At 63.0% G+C, this 14866-nt stretch overlaps 1 protein-coding gene across 2 annotated transcripts; it reads left to right on the top strand.

Annotated features, from left to right (window-relative positions):
* The first annotated feature begins 3522 nt into the window (after window positions 1-3522).
* On the top strand, window positions 3523-12744 carry LOC103066321 (dnaJ homolog subfamily A member 1-like). 2 transcript variants are annotated; one of them, XM_088137090.1, is made up of 8 exons: window positions 3523-3672; window positions 6802-6952; window positions 7058-7250; window positions 7700-7804; window positions 8568-8795; window positions 10309-10539; window positions 10747-10847; window positions 11291-12744. In XM_088137090.1, exons 2-8 carry the CDS (start codon window positions 6821-6823, stop codon window positions 11516-11518), a joined length of 1218 nt encoding a protein of 405 aa, XP_087993216.1. In that variant the 5' UTR covers window positions 3523-3672; window positions 6802-6820; the 3' UTR covers window positions 11519-12744. The 2 variants fall into 2 exon arrangements, with proteins under 2 accessions (XP_087993216.1, XP_025029059.1); XM_025173291.2 differs by lacking the exon at window positions 3523-3672 and adding an exon at window positions 5319-5854.
* Window positions 12745-14866: the final 2122 nt, after the last annotated feature.

Below are 14866 nucleotides of genomic sequence, written 5' to 3'. Positions count from 1 at the left end.
GTGTCCGGGAAGGGAAGGCGAAGCAGTGGCTCAGTCAGCATTTGGCTCCCTCCCAGGGCCCCCTCCTGCCAGGGGGCCATTTGGCAGAGCCGGGGGCTGCCCTGAAGGAGCCCTTGGGGGGCTGCAGGGCCCTCCCTGTGTGCCTCGTGCCAAGGGCTCTTTGTCGTCCCCTGAGAATCTCGCCTGGGAAGCAGGGGGAGGGTGCCCATTACAGTACCCCAAAATTGTTGGGTTTGCCATGGGATGCAAACTCGAGGAGCTGAGGATGTGTCTCAACAACCTGGGAAGGACCGACGCTGGCGCCAGCCGTTTCCAAAGCAGTAAATATGGTGCTTTCTCTGTAATTATGAGTCCAGCCGGGGAGGCCAAGAGGAGGGGAGGAGGCGATCCCAGCTCTACCTCAGCCCCCCCGGAATCCCCTCGAGGGAGCTCAAAGCCAGCTTGATTGGGGGCTTCCTTCTGAGCCTGGAAGGGCAGCGGGCAGTGGGGAGGGCTGGGGGGCAGCGGGCGCTCCAGGGAGACTGGAATGGCATGCCCGGAGGGGGCAAGTCCACCGGTCGGCTGGCCGCCCCAGCTGCTCCTCCTTGGCCCCAGGGCGGCAGGGGTTTGAGGCAGCAGGTGCATTCGCCAGCTGGGCACGGGAGACATCCAAGCCCGCCCTTGGGCACCCTGCCATTCGGCAGAGAAGACCCAGAGGAAGCAGGCATAGGGCTCTGGGCACCTGCTGAGGTCCGGAAGAGAAACAGATCCAGGGGGCTTCGTGGTGGGTGACGGAACCTCCCTGACTTCACTGGATCCAAATGGGCTAGTGAGGGGGTGCTAAGACCCTCGCTGCTGCTCCTTGGGCGCAAAGCTGCGGGAGTCCCTCCACGAGGCTTCCCCAGATGAGAGCTCCTGGCACTGCAGGGAGGGCTCCTTCTCATCAGGGGGACTGGAGAGGGGGTCTCTGGGCCATGGGGACCCCGTGCCCTCGGTGCAGCTTTGCAGGCCATAGAAGGAGATCCCACCAGCTTTGGGTCAGGGAGGGCAGCGACCAGCCACCCCCGCCCAGGAAGCCTCAGGGCCTCCATCACCGGCCCTTCTCCAGCTGCACTGGTCAGCTTCATTCCTGCCTCCGCCCCCGCCCCCGGGGTCCTGTGGGTCAGCTTCTTGCAAACATTCTCAGATCTTGCTTGCAGCCAAGAGGAATCCAAGGGACTCTCTGGCTTGCTCAGGGGAGGAGACCAGTTTATTTTCACACCAGCTGGTGCCAACTGCTTGCCCGGGTTGGGTTTCAGCTGAGGCTGGCGTGTGTATCTGGGTGTGTGCATGTTGGGGGGGGGGTGGCTTCCTCCCTCCAAGCAGAGGGGAAACAATCCTCCTGCCTGGAAGAGGCTGGTGGGTTCCCAGGGTGGTGACTCTGTGCCATTCGGGTCCTCCAGACAAGGTGCTGCAGGAGCAGCATCCCCAGGCAGATAAGAAGGAATACTCTGTAGCTGAACAGGAGCCCTCTTGAGAACTCCTACAGGCGCAGAAGAACAGGCAGCCAGCTGGGGTGGGCTGTGGCTGCTTAGGAGCAAAGACCCTAACCTTAACCTTTGGCATCGCCCTGGGGCTACCTCCATTTCCGGCTTTCCCCTGAAACAAGAGAGCTCTCAGGGCCACTGCAGGAGCCGAAAGGGGGGGGGGGGACAGGCAGGCAGGCAGGACTCTCGCCCTGGGTCTGTTGGCCAGCCGGGCCCACCCCGCAACCAGTTCCACCCTGATAGACAACTAGGAGTTAAGTTGGGGTTGAGTAGATGTCCCCCTGTGGAACTCGCTGCACCGATGCTTGTGAACTTCCTGAACACGCGGGGGCTTTCTCCCCACTTCTGTGCCAGCTTTCAGCAGCGGATGAAGAAGCTGGGGAGGGAGGGAGGGAGGGAGGGAGGGGGAAGAGGGGGAAAAAGAGGGGCCGTGTCTCGGTGGGCTCCAGAAAATGTGCAGCTTTCCCCCTTTCTCTGGTGCCCAGCATCCCCGCCCCCTCCCCTCCCCTCCCCTCCCCTCCCTCCCTGGCAGCCTCTGCAGATAATGGGATGACATCAGCCCCAGCCCGCCGCTGAGTAATGCCTCTCGGAAAAGGTCTGGAAATGCCATTATTCCGAAGAGAAAGAAGGGAGAGAAAAGGTCGCGCAGAGATTGGCTGGAAGTCCCTTTCCTGTTTTCCTCCTCTGCTCCCAGATGGAAGTTACTCAGCCCCCAGTGAAAAGGGACATTGAAAAATGCTTCTATTTTTATCCTATTCTTTGGGGTGCTAAAAGTGGCTGTCTCTTTTCTTTTTTTGTAAGTGTCCTATTTCCAGAGGGCTAGGAGCGCGCTCTTCGGCCGCAGGGACGCTCCTCCAGGCAGATTCCAGGCACTTCACTCGGCCCGACCCATCGGTCCTCGGGGAGGGGGCTCGGCTCGCTGGGAATTAGCACCTCCCTGGCTCCGCAAAGAGCTGGAAACGGGCGTGGCCCCTTCCCATGCAGTGGGGGCCAGGCGCTCCGGACCCGGGCAGGGCTCGGCCACCCCCTTCTCCCACCCGCCTCGGCGGGCAGCAGCGAGCCCCGGCCGCATCAGCCACGCGGGGTGTTTTGGCCCCCGCCGCGGAGCCCGGCCAGCCGTCCCAGCGAACCAAGCCGGGCAGCCGATGGGGAGCCGCGGGAGCAAGCGAGGGGGCCGGCTGCCCCCTAGCGACCCTCCAGCAGCCAGCGGCGGCCGGGACAGCCTTCCCGAGGAGCGCCCGCGTGCCCAGGAGGGCCGGGCATCCTCCCGCCGGGCCCGCTGCGGGGCCTGCTCGGAAGCGCGGCGGGGCGCCTCGCTTTGGCCCAAGGAGGGGAGGGGGCGTCCGGCACGGCGAGGGAGAAAGCCCAGCCCGAGCAGCGCGGTGGGGAGAGCCCCCCTGCAGGCCGGGGGGGCGCGGCTCTCGGGGCTGCCCAGCCCCGCAGGGCTCCCCGCAAGCACGGCGCCCTCGGGAGGGGGTTTCCCAGGTGGAGAGGCCCCTCCTGCGCCCCTCCTCCGGCCTGCTCTGCTCCCCCGGCCCCTTGCCCGGAAGACCCAACTGAGGTTTCAGAGGCAGCAGCGGCTGAGCCGCACGAGCGCCCGAGCAAGCCTCCCTGCATAACAGTAACCGGCACTGGGCGTCGCTGGAGCCGGGCGGCATATAAATTTAATAAAGAACAATGTTTTTATTATGGACAGGCAGGGATTATATATTGAATTTATATGCCGCCCGGCTCCCAGCGACTCTGGGCGGCTACGTCCTCCCCCTCCGCAAATTCAAGGAGCAAACAGCTGAAAAGGGACCCGCCAGACGCCGCCGGCTGCATTCCTTCCCCGTCTCCCAGACTGGAGGTCCGAAAGGGGCAACTTCAGGGAAAGCGTCCGCAGGCGCAGAAGGGCAAACTCGCGCTACTTCCGCCCACACCTCACCCTGGCCAATCAGCGTAGCCGCAGTGCCCACGCGCGCCCAATCGGAAGCGGGCAGTCGGACGTCGCCGGGCGGGATCCCGGCCCGCGAGCGGTCCCGCCCGAGCAGCCCAATGGCGACAGCGCAGGGCGGGGCCTCCCCGGGAGGGGCGGGGAAAGGAGGCGGGGCCTCCCGGGGCAGGCGGGGCTGGCCAATGGGCGCGCGGGGGCGTGGCCGCCGTTCCAGAGAGTTCCGAGCAGGCGGTGAGTGGCGCTCGGTCCTTCCCGCTGCCCCCCAGCTGGGCCCGGTGGGGAGGATGGGAGGTGTAGTCCAACCGCGCTAGCGGGGGGGCGGGCGCGTGCGGGGCGGGGCTGCGCTGGCTGGCCGCGGCGCGCCGTCCGGGGCTCCGAGCGGGCCGGGCTCCCCGGGGTGGGCCGTGGCGAGCGGCGGCGGAGGTGCGATGCCGCGGGCGCCCGGCTGGCGCAGCTTCGCGGACTGGCATCCCGTTCGGCCGGTCGCGCGTCTGCGCTCGGTCGCCGCCTCCTCGGCGTGCAAGGCCGGGCTCGGCCGGTCCCCCGCCCACCCGGAAGGGCTTGCAGGCCCCTCCCCTCGGGCGCCTGGGTCCTCTGGCTCCCCCCCCGCGGGGCTCCCCGGGCCCCCCGGCCGCTGCTCCGGCAGGGCAGGCGAGCCCGGGCAGAGGGGCGGGCCCCCCGCTTCAGGCCCCGCGCTTGGGGGCACGGGGGGCTCCCGGCCGTTTGGGGGGTCCCCGCTGGCGCCGCCCCCTTGGGAGGGCAGGAGCGGAGCAGCCGGAGGGGAGCTGGGGCGGGGTCGCCCTGCCCGCCCGCCCGCCCGCCTCTGCTTCCCCAGCTGGAGACCCGCCTGTGCCCGCCGGGACGTGGGCGCCGCCGCCGCCGCCGCCGCCGCCGCCTCTCGCCTGCGAAGGGCGTCTGTGCGATTACCCGAGCGCGTCGCTCAGCCCGGGACGCCGCGCGGGTCGCCCCCCGCATCGCACGTGCGGCTTCGGCGCGCTCGCCGCGGCCCTTCCCCAGGCTCGGGTCGGGCGCGCTCGAGGGGCGCCGGCTGACGCAGGCCGAGGCCGTCTGTCTCGTTCTGCCCGGGCCCTTCGGAGCGCCTCTTCGCGGCTCTGCCTCCGCTTGGAAAGCTCGCGGGGTGGGGGGAACCCCGGACCTGAACGCTCCCTCGCTTTGTTGTGGGGCCGAGCTCCTGAAAAACGCAGCGGCAGCTCCCGAAACTGCAAGCCGCCCCAGGGAGCCGGGCTGCTGGGCTGCTTGATGTGGGGCACCCTTCCCAGCTTCTGCCCCCGGGGCCCTCTGCCCCCGAGCGGGAGCTGTGAGCCGGCCAGGCAGTCCAGAGCCCGGAGATCAAAGGCCGGGCCTGCCCTGTGCCTGGGCTGGTTTTGCTTACTCAGGAGGAGCCAGAAAACAGGCCTGGTTTCCCAGCCTCTCCCATCCGTCCTCCGTGCAGAGCTGGGCTTGGGGGCCCCGTGCGCACCCCGGAGGCAGAGGCAAGTGAGGGAGAGAGAGACTGACTACAGCCCAAGGCATTCCATTCCTTGGGAAGGAAGCCGTTGCTCCCCCCCTTACTCAGTTTGTAAACCGTAATGAATTGTAAATGAATAGGCTCCCTTCCGCTTCCCTGGGGGGCATCCTTCTGCCCCAGATGGTGGATATCCGGCTGCGTGTGACCTGTGACGCTTTGCCTGGGGCTTTGGCCCTCAGTTCTAGGTGGGCGCTGGGGGTCTTGGCCTCCTAGAATAAGGAGGCAGACGGCGGGGGGGGGGGAGCAGGCCGATTGCACGGGTCTCTTTGGAACGGATGCGTGAGTAACTCTGCGGGTGCCCACCGGGTTGCCGCTGTACAGCGTCAGTTGCACTTCAGGTTGTGGGTGAGCCCATCAGGTACGCCAGGGCGGTTGGCATTTCTCCACTGTTCCTCAGAGCCTAGAGGAGAAGCAAATCCTTTGCCAAGGGCGAAATGGCACCCTGCGCCGCGGAGGCCTGCTGGCAGTTCCTTTGAGCGCCTGGGTGCAGAGACAAAAGGGTCTGATACCACGGGGCCGGATCCCTCTGAACTGCCCAGGACTCTTGTGCGCCCCACCAGCATCAAAGGAGCTCAGCTTTTGCAGCATCAGGTGCTTCTTTCCACAGCTGCCAAGCTGCTGTGGGCAAGGTTGTGAGAAGCAGCTTTTGGGGCTTCAGAAAGAGCTGACGGGGCAGAGCAGCTGTGTGGGTGGTGGCAGCAGTCGCGTCTCCTCCCTCCTTCCTGCACTTGGGCGCCTCGCGGAGCCCACAGGCTTGCTTTTGGGGAACCGTCCGGGTGAGAGACTGTTCCCTCAGCAGCCCTTGAGGATTTCCAGGGAAGAAGGGCATTTCAGGCCTCCGGGGTTCGTGTTCTCTGAGGAGACACCGGGAGGACTCACGAGAAGGTGGATAATCGTGCGGGGACCTGCCTCATCGGTGGCTGCATGAGGGAGGGCACCTGTGGGAGGTTGGCAAGGGAAAGGCAGTTGTATGGCACAGCGGGGTGGCAGGGCTGCCTGGAGAATGTCTGTGCCTTTTCCTTTGGGGTTCAGCGGGGCGTGTGGAGAGGGGGGCTTTGACCCAGTCCTCTTTGCTGCACCCAGGGAGGGTCTGGCACTCAGAAGCCCCGAAGGATTTCTAGCAGGACTCTTTCGCGCTCCTGCCCAAAGATGCTTTTGGGATCCCACCTCTGCCCTGCCTGCCAGGGACCCAAGAAATGGGCAGTGGGGCTGCAGAGGGAGGGAAGGGCCTGGGCCTGGTGGGTCAAAGGAAGCTTCGCCCAGGGAAGGCAGCCCTGGGAACCTCACCTTGGGTCCCCTGGGCTGGAGAGCGATGGGCTTGCCGAGAATGGAGACTGAGGAGAGGCAAAACTAGGGCAGGCCGAGCCGGCTCAGCCAGTGGGTTCGCCACCTCCTCCTCCATCTGCCCTCCACACCCTGCAAGGCCGAAAAATCACACACGCTCATCCTGTGAGGCAGGCCAGTTAATAAGCACCTTGAGATGCTGACGCAGCCCCACGCCCTTCTCCCAGCTTCCTTGCCAGGCTATTAAGTTTGGCTGCCATGGAGGCTGGGCTGAGTGCCTGAGCCGCAGACGCGCCGCTGGAGAAAACACCACCGAGCTGCTGCTTCGGGGTGCGCTGTCAGGCTGGTGGTCTCCCGTGGATCCTTCCCTTCGTCGAAACCTGCCAGCCGCTGGGGTGCTGAACTGAGCGGCGGCTTGAGTCGGGTGGTGGCTGGAGTGTGGCAATGGGGCAAAGAGCCTTCTGGGTCTCTGACTGATCATCTCGTTGGCTGGATCACCTGGGGACTCCAGGGCTGCCCCACCCCAACGGCCTTCCCTCCCTCCTCAGCACCCCCTCCGGAGGAAAGATGGTGAAGGAAACAGGGTACTATGACCTGCTGGGCGTCAAGCCCTGCGCAACGATGGAAGAGATCAAGCGGGCATACCGGCGGTTGGCGCTGAGATACCATCCAGACAAGAACCCCAGCGAGGGGGACCGGGTACGTGGCAAGAGGCAGCCCCGTGGAAGGTGGGCACGGCCCTGGGTGGTTCTGCTGGCTTTGGGAATGGTGCTCAGCGTCCCCTCCCTCTTTCTCCGTCCCCAGTTTAAGCAGATCTCGCAGGCGTACGAAGTCCTCTCAGACCCCAACAAGAGGTCCCTCTACGACCGAGGCGGGGAACGGGCCATGAAGGAGGGTGGTGTGGCTGGCCGAGGCGGCTTTGGGCCCCCAATGGACATCTTTGACTTGTTCTTTGGAGGAGGGGGCCGTGCTCATGGCCCCCGGGTTGAAAGGAGAGGTATGGGAGCCTGGCCAGAGGGTCCTGGAACCACGCATGCGGGCAGGGGGTCTGTGCGAATCTGGGCGTGTGGATCTCTCTTGGGTCCTGGGGCTGGAGCAGGAAAGGAGATCCTGACCCAGAGTTGGAACAGGGGTCCGATTCCCCTGCCACGTCCCAGCCAGCATCTCTCAGAAGGTTATGAGCCTTCAGGAGATGTGGGGAGGGGGCTTGGCCTCGCTGGGAAACTCCCCTGTTCCTGCTTGTGTGCTGCAAGCGAGGCAGGGGTGGGTCGCGAAGCCCAAGGGGGCCTACATCCTCCTCGCGCAGTCAGCCCCAACAAGCCTCATCCTGCCCAAATTCCAGGGGCTCGGTAATTGGAGCCGCCATTCCCCACCGTCCTTCCTCCCGCCCGGAAGCTGCTTTCCCACTTGCAGCAGCCGTTGTCTCCGGGGTTTTTCCTCTTGCAGGCAAAACGGCCGTCCACCTACTGCCCGTGACCCTGGAGGACCTGTACAAGGGAGCCACGCGGAAGCTGTCCCTGCAGAAGAACGTCATCTGCAAGAGCTGCGCGGGTGAGTGGGGCGAGCGGGGCTCTCCTCCTGGGCCCGGGCTGGGTCGGGGGGAGGTTGGTGGGGCCGTGAGCGGGGCGCAGGGCGAGACGGCGTGACTTGGGGAGCAGGTTGAACCTGTGGCAAAACTCCAAAGGCTTGGCCGATACCTGAGTTAACCCATCGGCTGGGTTTGCACAACACGCCGAACGATCGGGCTGGGTGTGTGCAGGAGCAGCACGGCAAGCCACAAAAATCCTCCGGAGCTGGAATTAGCCGAACTGAGCTCTGGCACAGCCACAGCTGCGGGCCTTGGGCTGGACTGGCTCAGCGGGTACCGGGAACCCGGCTGCTGGGCACCGTGAGGGTCTTTGGCGGAACCTTCTGGGTCTGCGGCTCCCTGCTTCTCAGCAATCCGCTGATTCCGGAAGGACGGTGAGGCCAGTGACTGTCTCTGGAGGGCCCCCTTGTTTCTGGAGGCTCGGGGGCCACCAGAAGCCAGGCACCCAAACAGCTAAGGGGGAACAGCCATCCTCAGGCAAGGGAGGATGGGGTCCTGGGCGGGAGAGCTGTGCTTGTGGGGCAGGGTGAGAGACGGGCTTGTCCCTGCGCTGTAGGACCTGCAACCGGGAGAGGAGCAGTGTGGTCTTCTGCCGCTGGCTGAAGAAAATCAAGGGGGGGGAGAGTCTAAAGAGGAGGGAGAGGGGCTGGCGGCGTGTCAAGGGCCCCAACTACGGCCATCCTGGCGGCCTCTGACGGCCTGCCGGGGTCTGTTCTGTCTTCGCAGGCCGTGGCGGCAGGGAGGGCCTCGACATAAGGTGCCCCAAGTGCCACGGCTCCGGCGTGGAGGTCATTGTTCACCAGCTGGGGCCAAACGTGGTCCACCACATCCAGGCCATGTGCTCGCAGTGCCAGGGCCACGGAGAATGGATGCGGCCCCTCGACCGCTGCCTCGCCTGCAACGGCCGGAAGGTCATCCGGGAAAAGAAGATTCTCACCGTGCACCTGGACAAAGGTGAGCCCCGCAGGGCGGGGAAGCTGAATCTTGCTGGCACCGGGGTTCCCCACCCTCGTTGCTCCCTTGCTGCATCCGCCTTTCCTCCCTCCTGGGCTGCGTTCGCACGCCACGATGAGCTGGTTCAGTTACGGCCGCCGCCGCCACCCCGGTTTCCCCTGCAGCATAGATTAGGGTAACCTTGGTTACTTCTAATCCCCGCAGTTGATTTAGTAGATTAACTCACATGGCGGATGAAGCAGGCTCAGCTCCAGCAGAAGAGCATCTCTGGCTGCAGAGCCCTCGATGCTCCCTGAGCTCGGTGGTTTGCTTGCAGACGTTTCATGACCCGGCTAGGTGACACCTTCAGTGCGAGGGAGAGCGGGGCTTGCTCCCTGTCTATGTGCAGAAGCTCGCCCTGCCCGCGTGGGTGGCGGTGTGGTTTGCTCCCTGGTAGTTCCTCAGTTAGGGCATCGTCTTCTGCTCGACTGTTTGTCTGGTGTTCATCCCTGCTTATCTGGGTGTGGGCTGCTGGGGGGGATGTGTTCTGGTCTTTCTGACCATCCTGTCTCAGGTGGGCTTTCAGAAGCGTCCCCGAACAGGAGGGTGGAGCAGGTCAAGCTCTTCTCTTCTCTGCCGCCGAGCTGACTCTTCCTGCAGCATCTTTGATCCCCTGCGAAACCAAAGCATTTGTTGTTTTCAAACCACTCCTTGGAGCTGCTTTTCTGACTTCAAGGGCCTAAACCAACTGAAGACAGAGAGAAGGGAGGATCTGAAGCAATTCTCAGCATTTAACACACACACACAGAGGTGTGCATGCTCACCAGTGTGGGGGGAGCTATTTGTACCAAGTGTGCCACAAAACTAGGGCATTGTTTTCTGCTCGACTGTTTGTCTGGTGTTCATCCCTGCTTATCTGGGTGTAGGCTGCTGGAGGGGATGTGTTCTGGTCTTTCTGTTTTTTCCTTTGCTTCTTTATTCTCTCTTTTGAACGGTGTGTATATATCGTTTGTGTGTCTATTGATGGCTGACTTGTCTGAATGCCAAGCTTCCAGGAATTCCCTTGCGTTTTTGGATTTAGCTTGGCCTAAGATGCTGACAGTTTCCCAGTTGAAACTACAGTTGAGTCTGTCCTGTGTTGTGAGATTAAGGTGTTTTCACCGCGTCTGCTGACTGCGCGTTGGTGTTCATGGATGCGCTCTGCAGGGAATAACTCCAGACAGACACTCAAAAAGAAAACAATGCCCTAATCAAGGAACTACCAAGGAGAAAACCACACCCTCACCCACGCTGGCAGGGCAAGCTATGTATGTAAACAGGGAGCAAACCCCACCCTCCCTCGCCCCGATGATGTGACCTGGTTGGGCAATGTAGTGTCTGCAACCACCCAGCTCGGAGAGCACCAGCGGCTCCACGGGCTCAGCTCGTTGGGTAGAGGGGGTCTCCCCCTCCCCATGCCCCAGCTGTAATCGGAGGCTCCCCGCCCCCTTGATGGTTGGCCCCTCTTAGCCCACAGCTCTTGTCCCCTCCACAGGCATGGCCGACAGGCAGAAGATCACCTTCCACCAGGAGGGGGACCAGGCGCCTGGCTTTGAGCCTGGAGACATCGTGATCGTCCTGGATCAGAAGCAGCACCCCGTCTTCCAGCGCAGGGGCAACGACCTGATTGTCCAGCGGGAAGTGCCACTGGTGGACGCCTTGTGTGGCTGCAAGCAGGTCATCCAGACCCTGGACAACAGGAGGCTCCTGGTCTCTTCCCGGCCCGGTGAGGGGGTGGGGGGCCCTCTGGGCTTGCGAGAAAGGAGGAGCCGGCCCTTTGGCTCCTTCAAACTGGAAGCTTTTGCTCCCCAGCCGAAATGGGTCCCACAGATCCTCTTGGGGGGGATCCCTTGGGCCGCAGGAACAGGGGGTCCTTGGTCTGCCCGTCGCTGGCTGAGGCTCCTCCATGATCCCTGCCTGCTCTGCTCCGCAGGGTGTGTGATCAAGCCTGGAGACGTTCGGTGCATCCCGAACGAAGGGATGCCCGTCTACCGCAGCCCTGCCCAGAAGGGGAAGCTGGTCATTCGCTTCGAGGTACGGAGGCCCCTGACCCCACCCCCAGCCAGCCCCTTCTGGAAAGTCTCGGTGGGGACTTCCAACATGCTACGCTTAGCTAGTTTTAGTCTGAGTTAGTTTTGCTTCTCCAGCACGGCCTGTTGGATTTAGCTTATGACGCTGCATGATCCAGAAAACGAGTTCGTTCTGCAATCAGGTTGAGTGTGTGGGGTGGATATAGCCAGCTTGATCCTGGCTTGGAGAGCAAGTGCTCGACCAAACGTGGTTTGCTACAGACCACAATCTGAGCAAGCGATTGTGGATTAGAGGAAGAGCCTTTGGCCATCTTGGGGCACCGGTAGTTGCTTCCCATTTTTTCTGTCCCTCATCTTCCCAAATTCCTGCCGATCGGTCCTGTTCAGGAGGAGCCCTGGGGCCCACAGCTCCAGCTGCCCCCTCACCTCCTCCCCTTTGCTGCCCAGGTGAAATTCCCGGACCCCGGCTGGCTGCCTGTGCACCAGCTCCGCCAGTTCCAGGCCTTCTTCCCCCACCGCGAAGAGGTCATGGCCACCGAAGACATGGAGGAGGTAGAACTGCGAGAGTATTTCCCCCAGCCGGACTTCGGCAGGCGGTGCTTCCACAGCGACATCTACCACGAAGACGACTTCGAGGATCCCACGCGGCACAACGTCCAGTGCCAGACCTCGTAGCACGATGGGTGGAGCCCCGCGTGGCCTTGTAGGGGCGGGCAAGCCCAGGAGGCGTTAAAAAATGCCACAGCCAGGGGCTGTTCCAGCCAGAGCAGTCAAGGGCCAGGGAGTCCCTCCGGCCGCAAAAGGTGCTCTTTGGCCGCGGGCCCCCGGCCCTCCGGAGGTTGGCTGTGTCTACAGATCCCTGTCTAGCTTAGGGAGCCTTAGGTCCCCCAAGGCCCCCCGGCATTCTGGCCTAGAAATCAACTTTGGAGCCTCACCCCAGGCGTCTTCCCCATCCTGCCCAGCTGCTCTGCGCCTCCCTGGGTTTCGACGCTGATTTCTTCCCAGGGGAACCGTAACTCCGAACGAGAAACGAAGTATTCAGGCACCCACCTCCGTCCCCCGCCCCATCTGCTCCAAGTTGGTTTCCCTCGTGTCCGTTTCTCTCGCGGTGCCTTGCAGGGTTAGTCCTGACCCTGGTTTTGCAACCTACGGGCAAGGAGCCCCGGAGGCCGCGGGAACGCAGCCCCCTCCCTGCTTTGGCTGACCCCTGGCGTCTGTTGATGTCTCAGCCTTCCAGATCTCGAAGTTTGACAAGGACAGGGGTCTTGCAGGCAAGCAAGGTGGTGACTGGTGGGCGGGGAGCTGGATCCCAGCACGGATTGGCGGCCCTGAGGGCAAGGCTCCTCCGTTGGGGAAGCCGCTCGGCTGTCTGTCTCCAGGTTGTAGGGCGTGGAGGCTCGTCTTCACGCTAAGTGCCTTCCTGTTCATGCTGCTGAGCAGGGACTGCCCCCTCCTCTGTTTACAATTCCATTAGCAATAATAGCTGGCCTTCCCAGGTAGCGTAGTCGGTGTTTAGGTGGTGTTTAGGTGTTAGCAGTTTGTGGGCTCTCGGTATCATCCGGTTGCCGTCCAGACGGCCGGCCGGTCCTGCTTGCCCCAAGCCCCCGTCTGGCGTGTGGGGCAGGAGAGAAGAGAGTCGCACCTTTGTTTCCAAAGCCCCAGCGAGGCTTGGTGTCTGCTAAGGAAACCTTGGGGTCCGTTCCCCACCCCACGTTTTCCTTTTCCTCTTTTTTTCCCCCCCCCGCTTCTGCACTGCCTCTTTTCTGCAAACCCAACTCGGGACTTGGCAGAAACGCCAGGACATTTGTGCTTCTGTGGGAGTCGAACAAGTCTCCAGGATGGCCCTCAGAGGCCTGCAGAACTTAAGTTGGAATTTGTTTCAAGAAAAAAAGGTGATTCTCGAGATGCCTGTCTGCCTGTTTATTGAGCCCTCTCCTCCTCGTCCTGTGCCCTGGCTGAACTGCTTTGTTCGGGGCTTAGCGTGATGGGGCCCACAACCCCCTCGCTTGCTCAGCACAAGCTGCGGTTCCATCCGGATCGGTGTTGTGCGAATGCAGCCGTGGACACTGATTGCAGCTTCTGGGTTGGGTGGCCCACCTGTGGGTTATTACAAGCCGATTCCCCCCGGGAAGCAAACATGGGATCCGTGGTGGGCCAGCCGGCACCCCCCCCCCACAAAAGCTCAGCTCTACTTTTGAGCAGGGACCAAGTTCCAGGCTGCAGGAAAGCAGTCAAGAGTCTGGGAAAGGGGCGTGCTGAGCCTCCAGACGTCGGGCATCAGGATCTTGATTCAATAACTCGGAGTGGGGGAGGTTTTGCAGAACAAAGAAATTCCACAAAGCAAGCTGATTTGCCAAAGTTTTCTGTGCTGCGGAAAACCGCTTTTCTCAGCCCGCGGTGTGGTTCCATTTCCAAACGGTGCAGAATTGAATTGGCTTTTTTAAGCACGGGAAGTGCAGAGTTGGCTACCTGGTTGTGGACGTTACAGGAAGAGGGTGCACTGTCTTCCTCGCGAGGGTGGGTTTGGCTTCTGGGGCACGTGCAGAGAGTTGCACGGGCCCCCCAGTTCCTTGATCATGTTTGGCAGATGACCTGGGGTCAGGTGGAGTGGGGTGGGAGGGTGTGGGGAGACCAAGAACACCTGGGGTGGCCCAGCATGCACATCTCTTCCGTTTCCAAAGGGGTGATAAAAATGGCTGAGGTTTTTCTCACTTGGGGGGGTCCCTCTTTTCTCCAAGCACAAGGAGCAGGGCAAGAAGTTCCCTTGTTTGGGGAAGGGAGGGTCCACATTAGGGGCTGGACTCCCACAAGTTTTTGGAGGCGCCCTCTCAGAGGCCCTGTTGGTGGGTTTGTCAGTCCACCTCCATGCAAGAGCAAAGCAAGCGCAGCCTGGGTGGGTGGGTGTTTGACACCCCCCCCCAGCCTTGGATGCAGCCTGATCTCACGGGTTGGGAGGACTGATGGAAAGCTGAGCGACGGCGAATGCTGCCCTCTGGTGGCTCCTGGAGGGATCACCCCTGGAGCAGCGATTGCCTAGGCAGCAAATGCTGCCCCCGGTGGACTCCTTGGGGAACTGCAAAGGGAAGGGGAGATTCCTGCAAGTGATGGTGAAGGGTTGCGCCTGGATTCTGAACAAAAAGGATGGAACAAGTATAGCCTGTTCACTTTCTTTGTTGTTAAACCGGCTCCCCGTGTGTCGGTGCTTTCTATGTGGGACCAGAAGGCCCCGCTCGGCAGTGAGCGATCTGCTGCTGCCGGAGCATCGTCCTGCCTCCCCGCTGGCTGCGCCCCCTTCCCGGCTTGCGGCGAGATGCTCTGCCCCCCTGATCGCGCGGCCTCGGAGCCCCTTCCGCTCTGCGAGGTGGGGCGTGAGGGGACGGGGCGAGAGCCTTTCATGCATCGGCGAATTCTGCCCCTGCGAGGATTTGCAAAGGGGCGCGGTGGGGGTCGGCGAGCCACTTGCGACAAGGGGTTGGGCTCGGTGCCTTCTCCGGGCGCGGGGGGAGAAAGCGACGCGCTTGTTCAGAAGCACCGCGGACCCTCCGTCAGCCGCCTCGGAAGGAGGTGGGCCAGAGCCCCCGCCCCCCCCGCCCCATTAGTGCTCCCTATTCATTAGCCAGGGAGGCTGGGGGGGGGGGGGACCGCCAGCCTCAGGGGCCTCTGACCTGCCGGGCGCCGAGATGGAGGGGCTGGGCTGGCTTTGTCTCCAGAGTGAAAGGTGCCCCTTTCAGGGGAGGGGAGGGGAGGGGAGGGGAGGGAGGGGGCTCTTTGTTCTCCTTCCTGGGAGCCTGAGAGGGAGGGAGGTTGCCCGGGATAACGCAGAAGGCGCCCAGGCGCAAAATGCAGAAGGGGTCCCTGGCTTCGTCATAGCAACGGCGGGGGCTTCATGAAGCGCTGGGCCTCTCCCACGTGGACTGGAGGACCCCCCCAGCCCTCGACGGATGGGCCCCACCTGGCTGGGGGTAGGCGGCTCCCTCGATTCAAACCATGCCCCTTGGGGGGCCTGCCAGCCAGTCAGGGCAG

The sequence above is a fragment of the Python bivittatus genome, unplaced genomic scaffold, assembly GCF_059951505.1.
Source record: "Python bivittatus isolate LINGU-HERP-01145 unplaced genomic scaffold, Pbiv_v1 ctg000180_np1212, whole genome shotgun sequence".
Classification (NCBI taxonomy): domain Eukaryota; kingdom Metazoa; phylum Chordata; class Lepidosauria; order Squamata; family Pythonidae; genus Python; species Python bivittatus.
Note: the sequence above shows the minus strand (reverse complement) of the source record. Positions and strands in the feature narration are given on the sequence as shown.

Coding starts and splice junctions, on each gene's coding strand:
- LOC103066321 (XM_088137090.1), top strand. CDS start 6,821: ATGGTGAAGGAAACAGGGTACTATGACCTGCTGGGCGTCAAGCCCTGC. Junction 8,796..10,308: donor CACCGTGCACCTGGACAAAG/GTGAGCCCCGCA, acceptor TCCCCTCCACAG/GCATGGCCGACAGGCAGAAG. Junction 10,540..10,746: donor CCTGGTCTCTTCCCGGCCCG/GTGAGGGGGTGG, acceptor TCTGCTCCGCAG/GGTGTGTGATCAAGCCTGGA.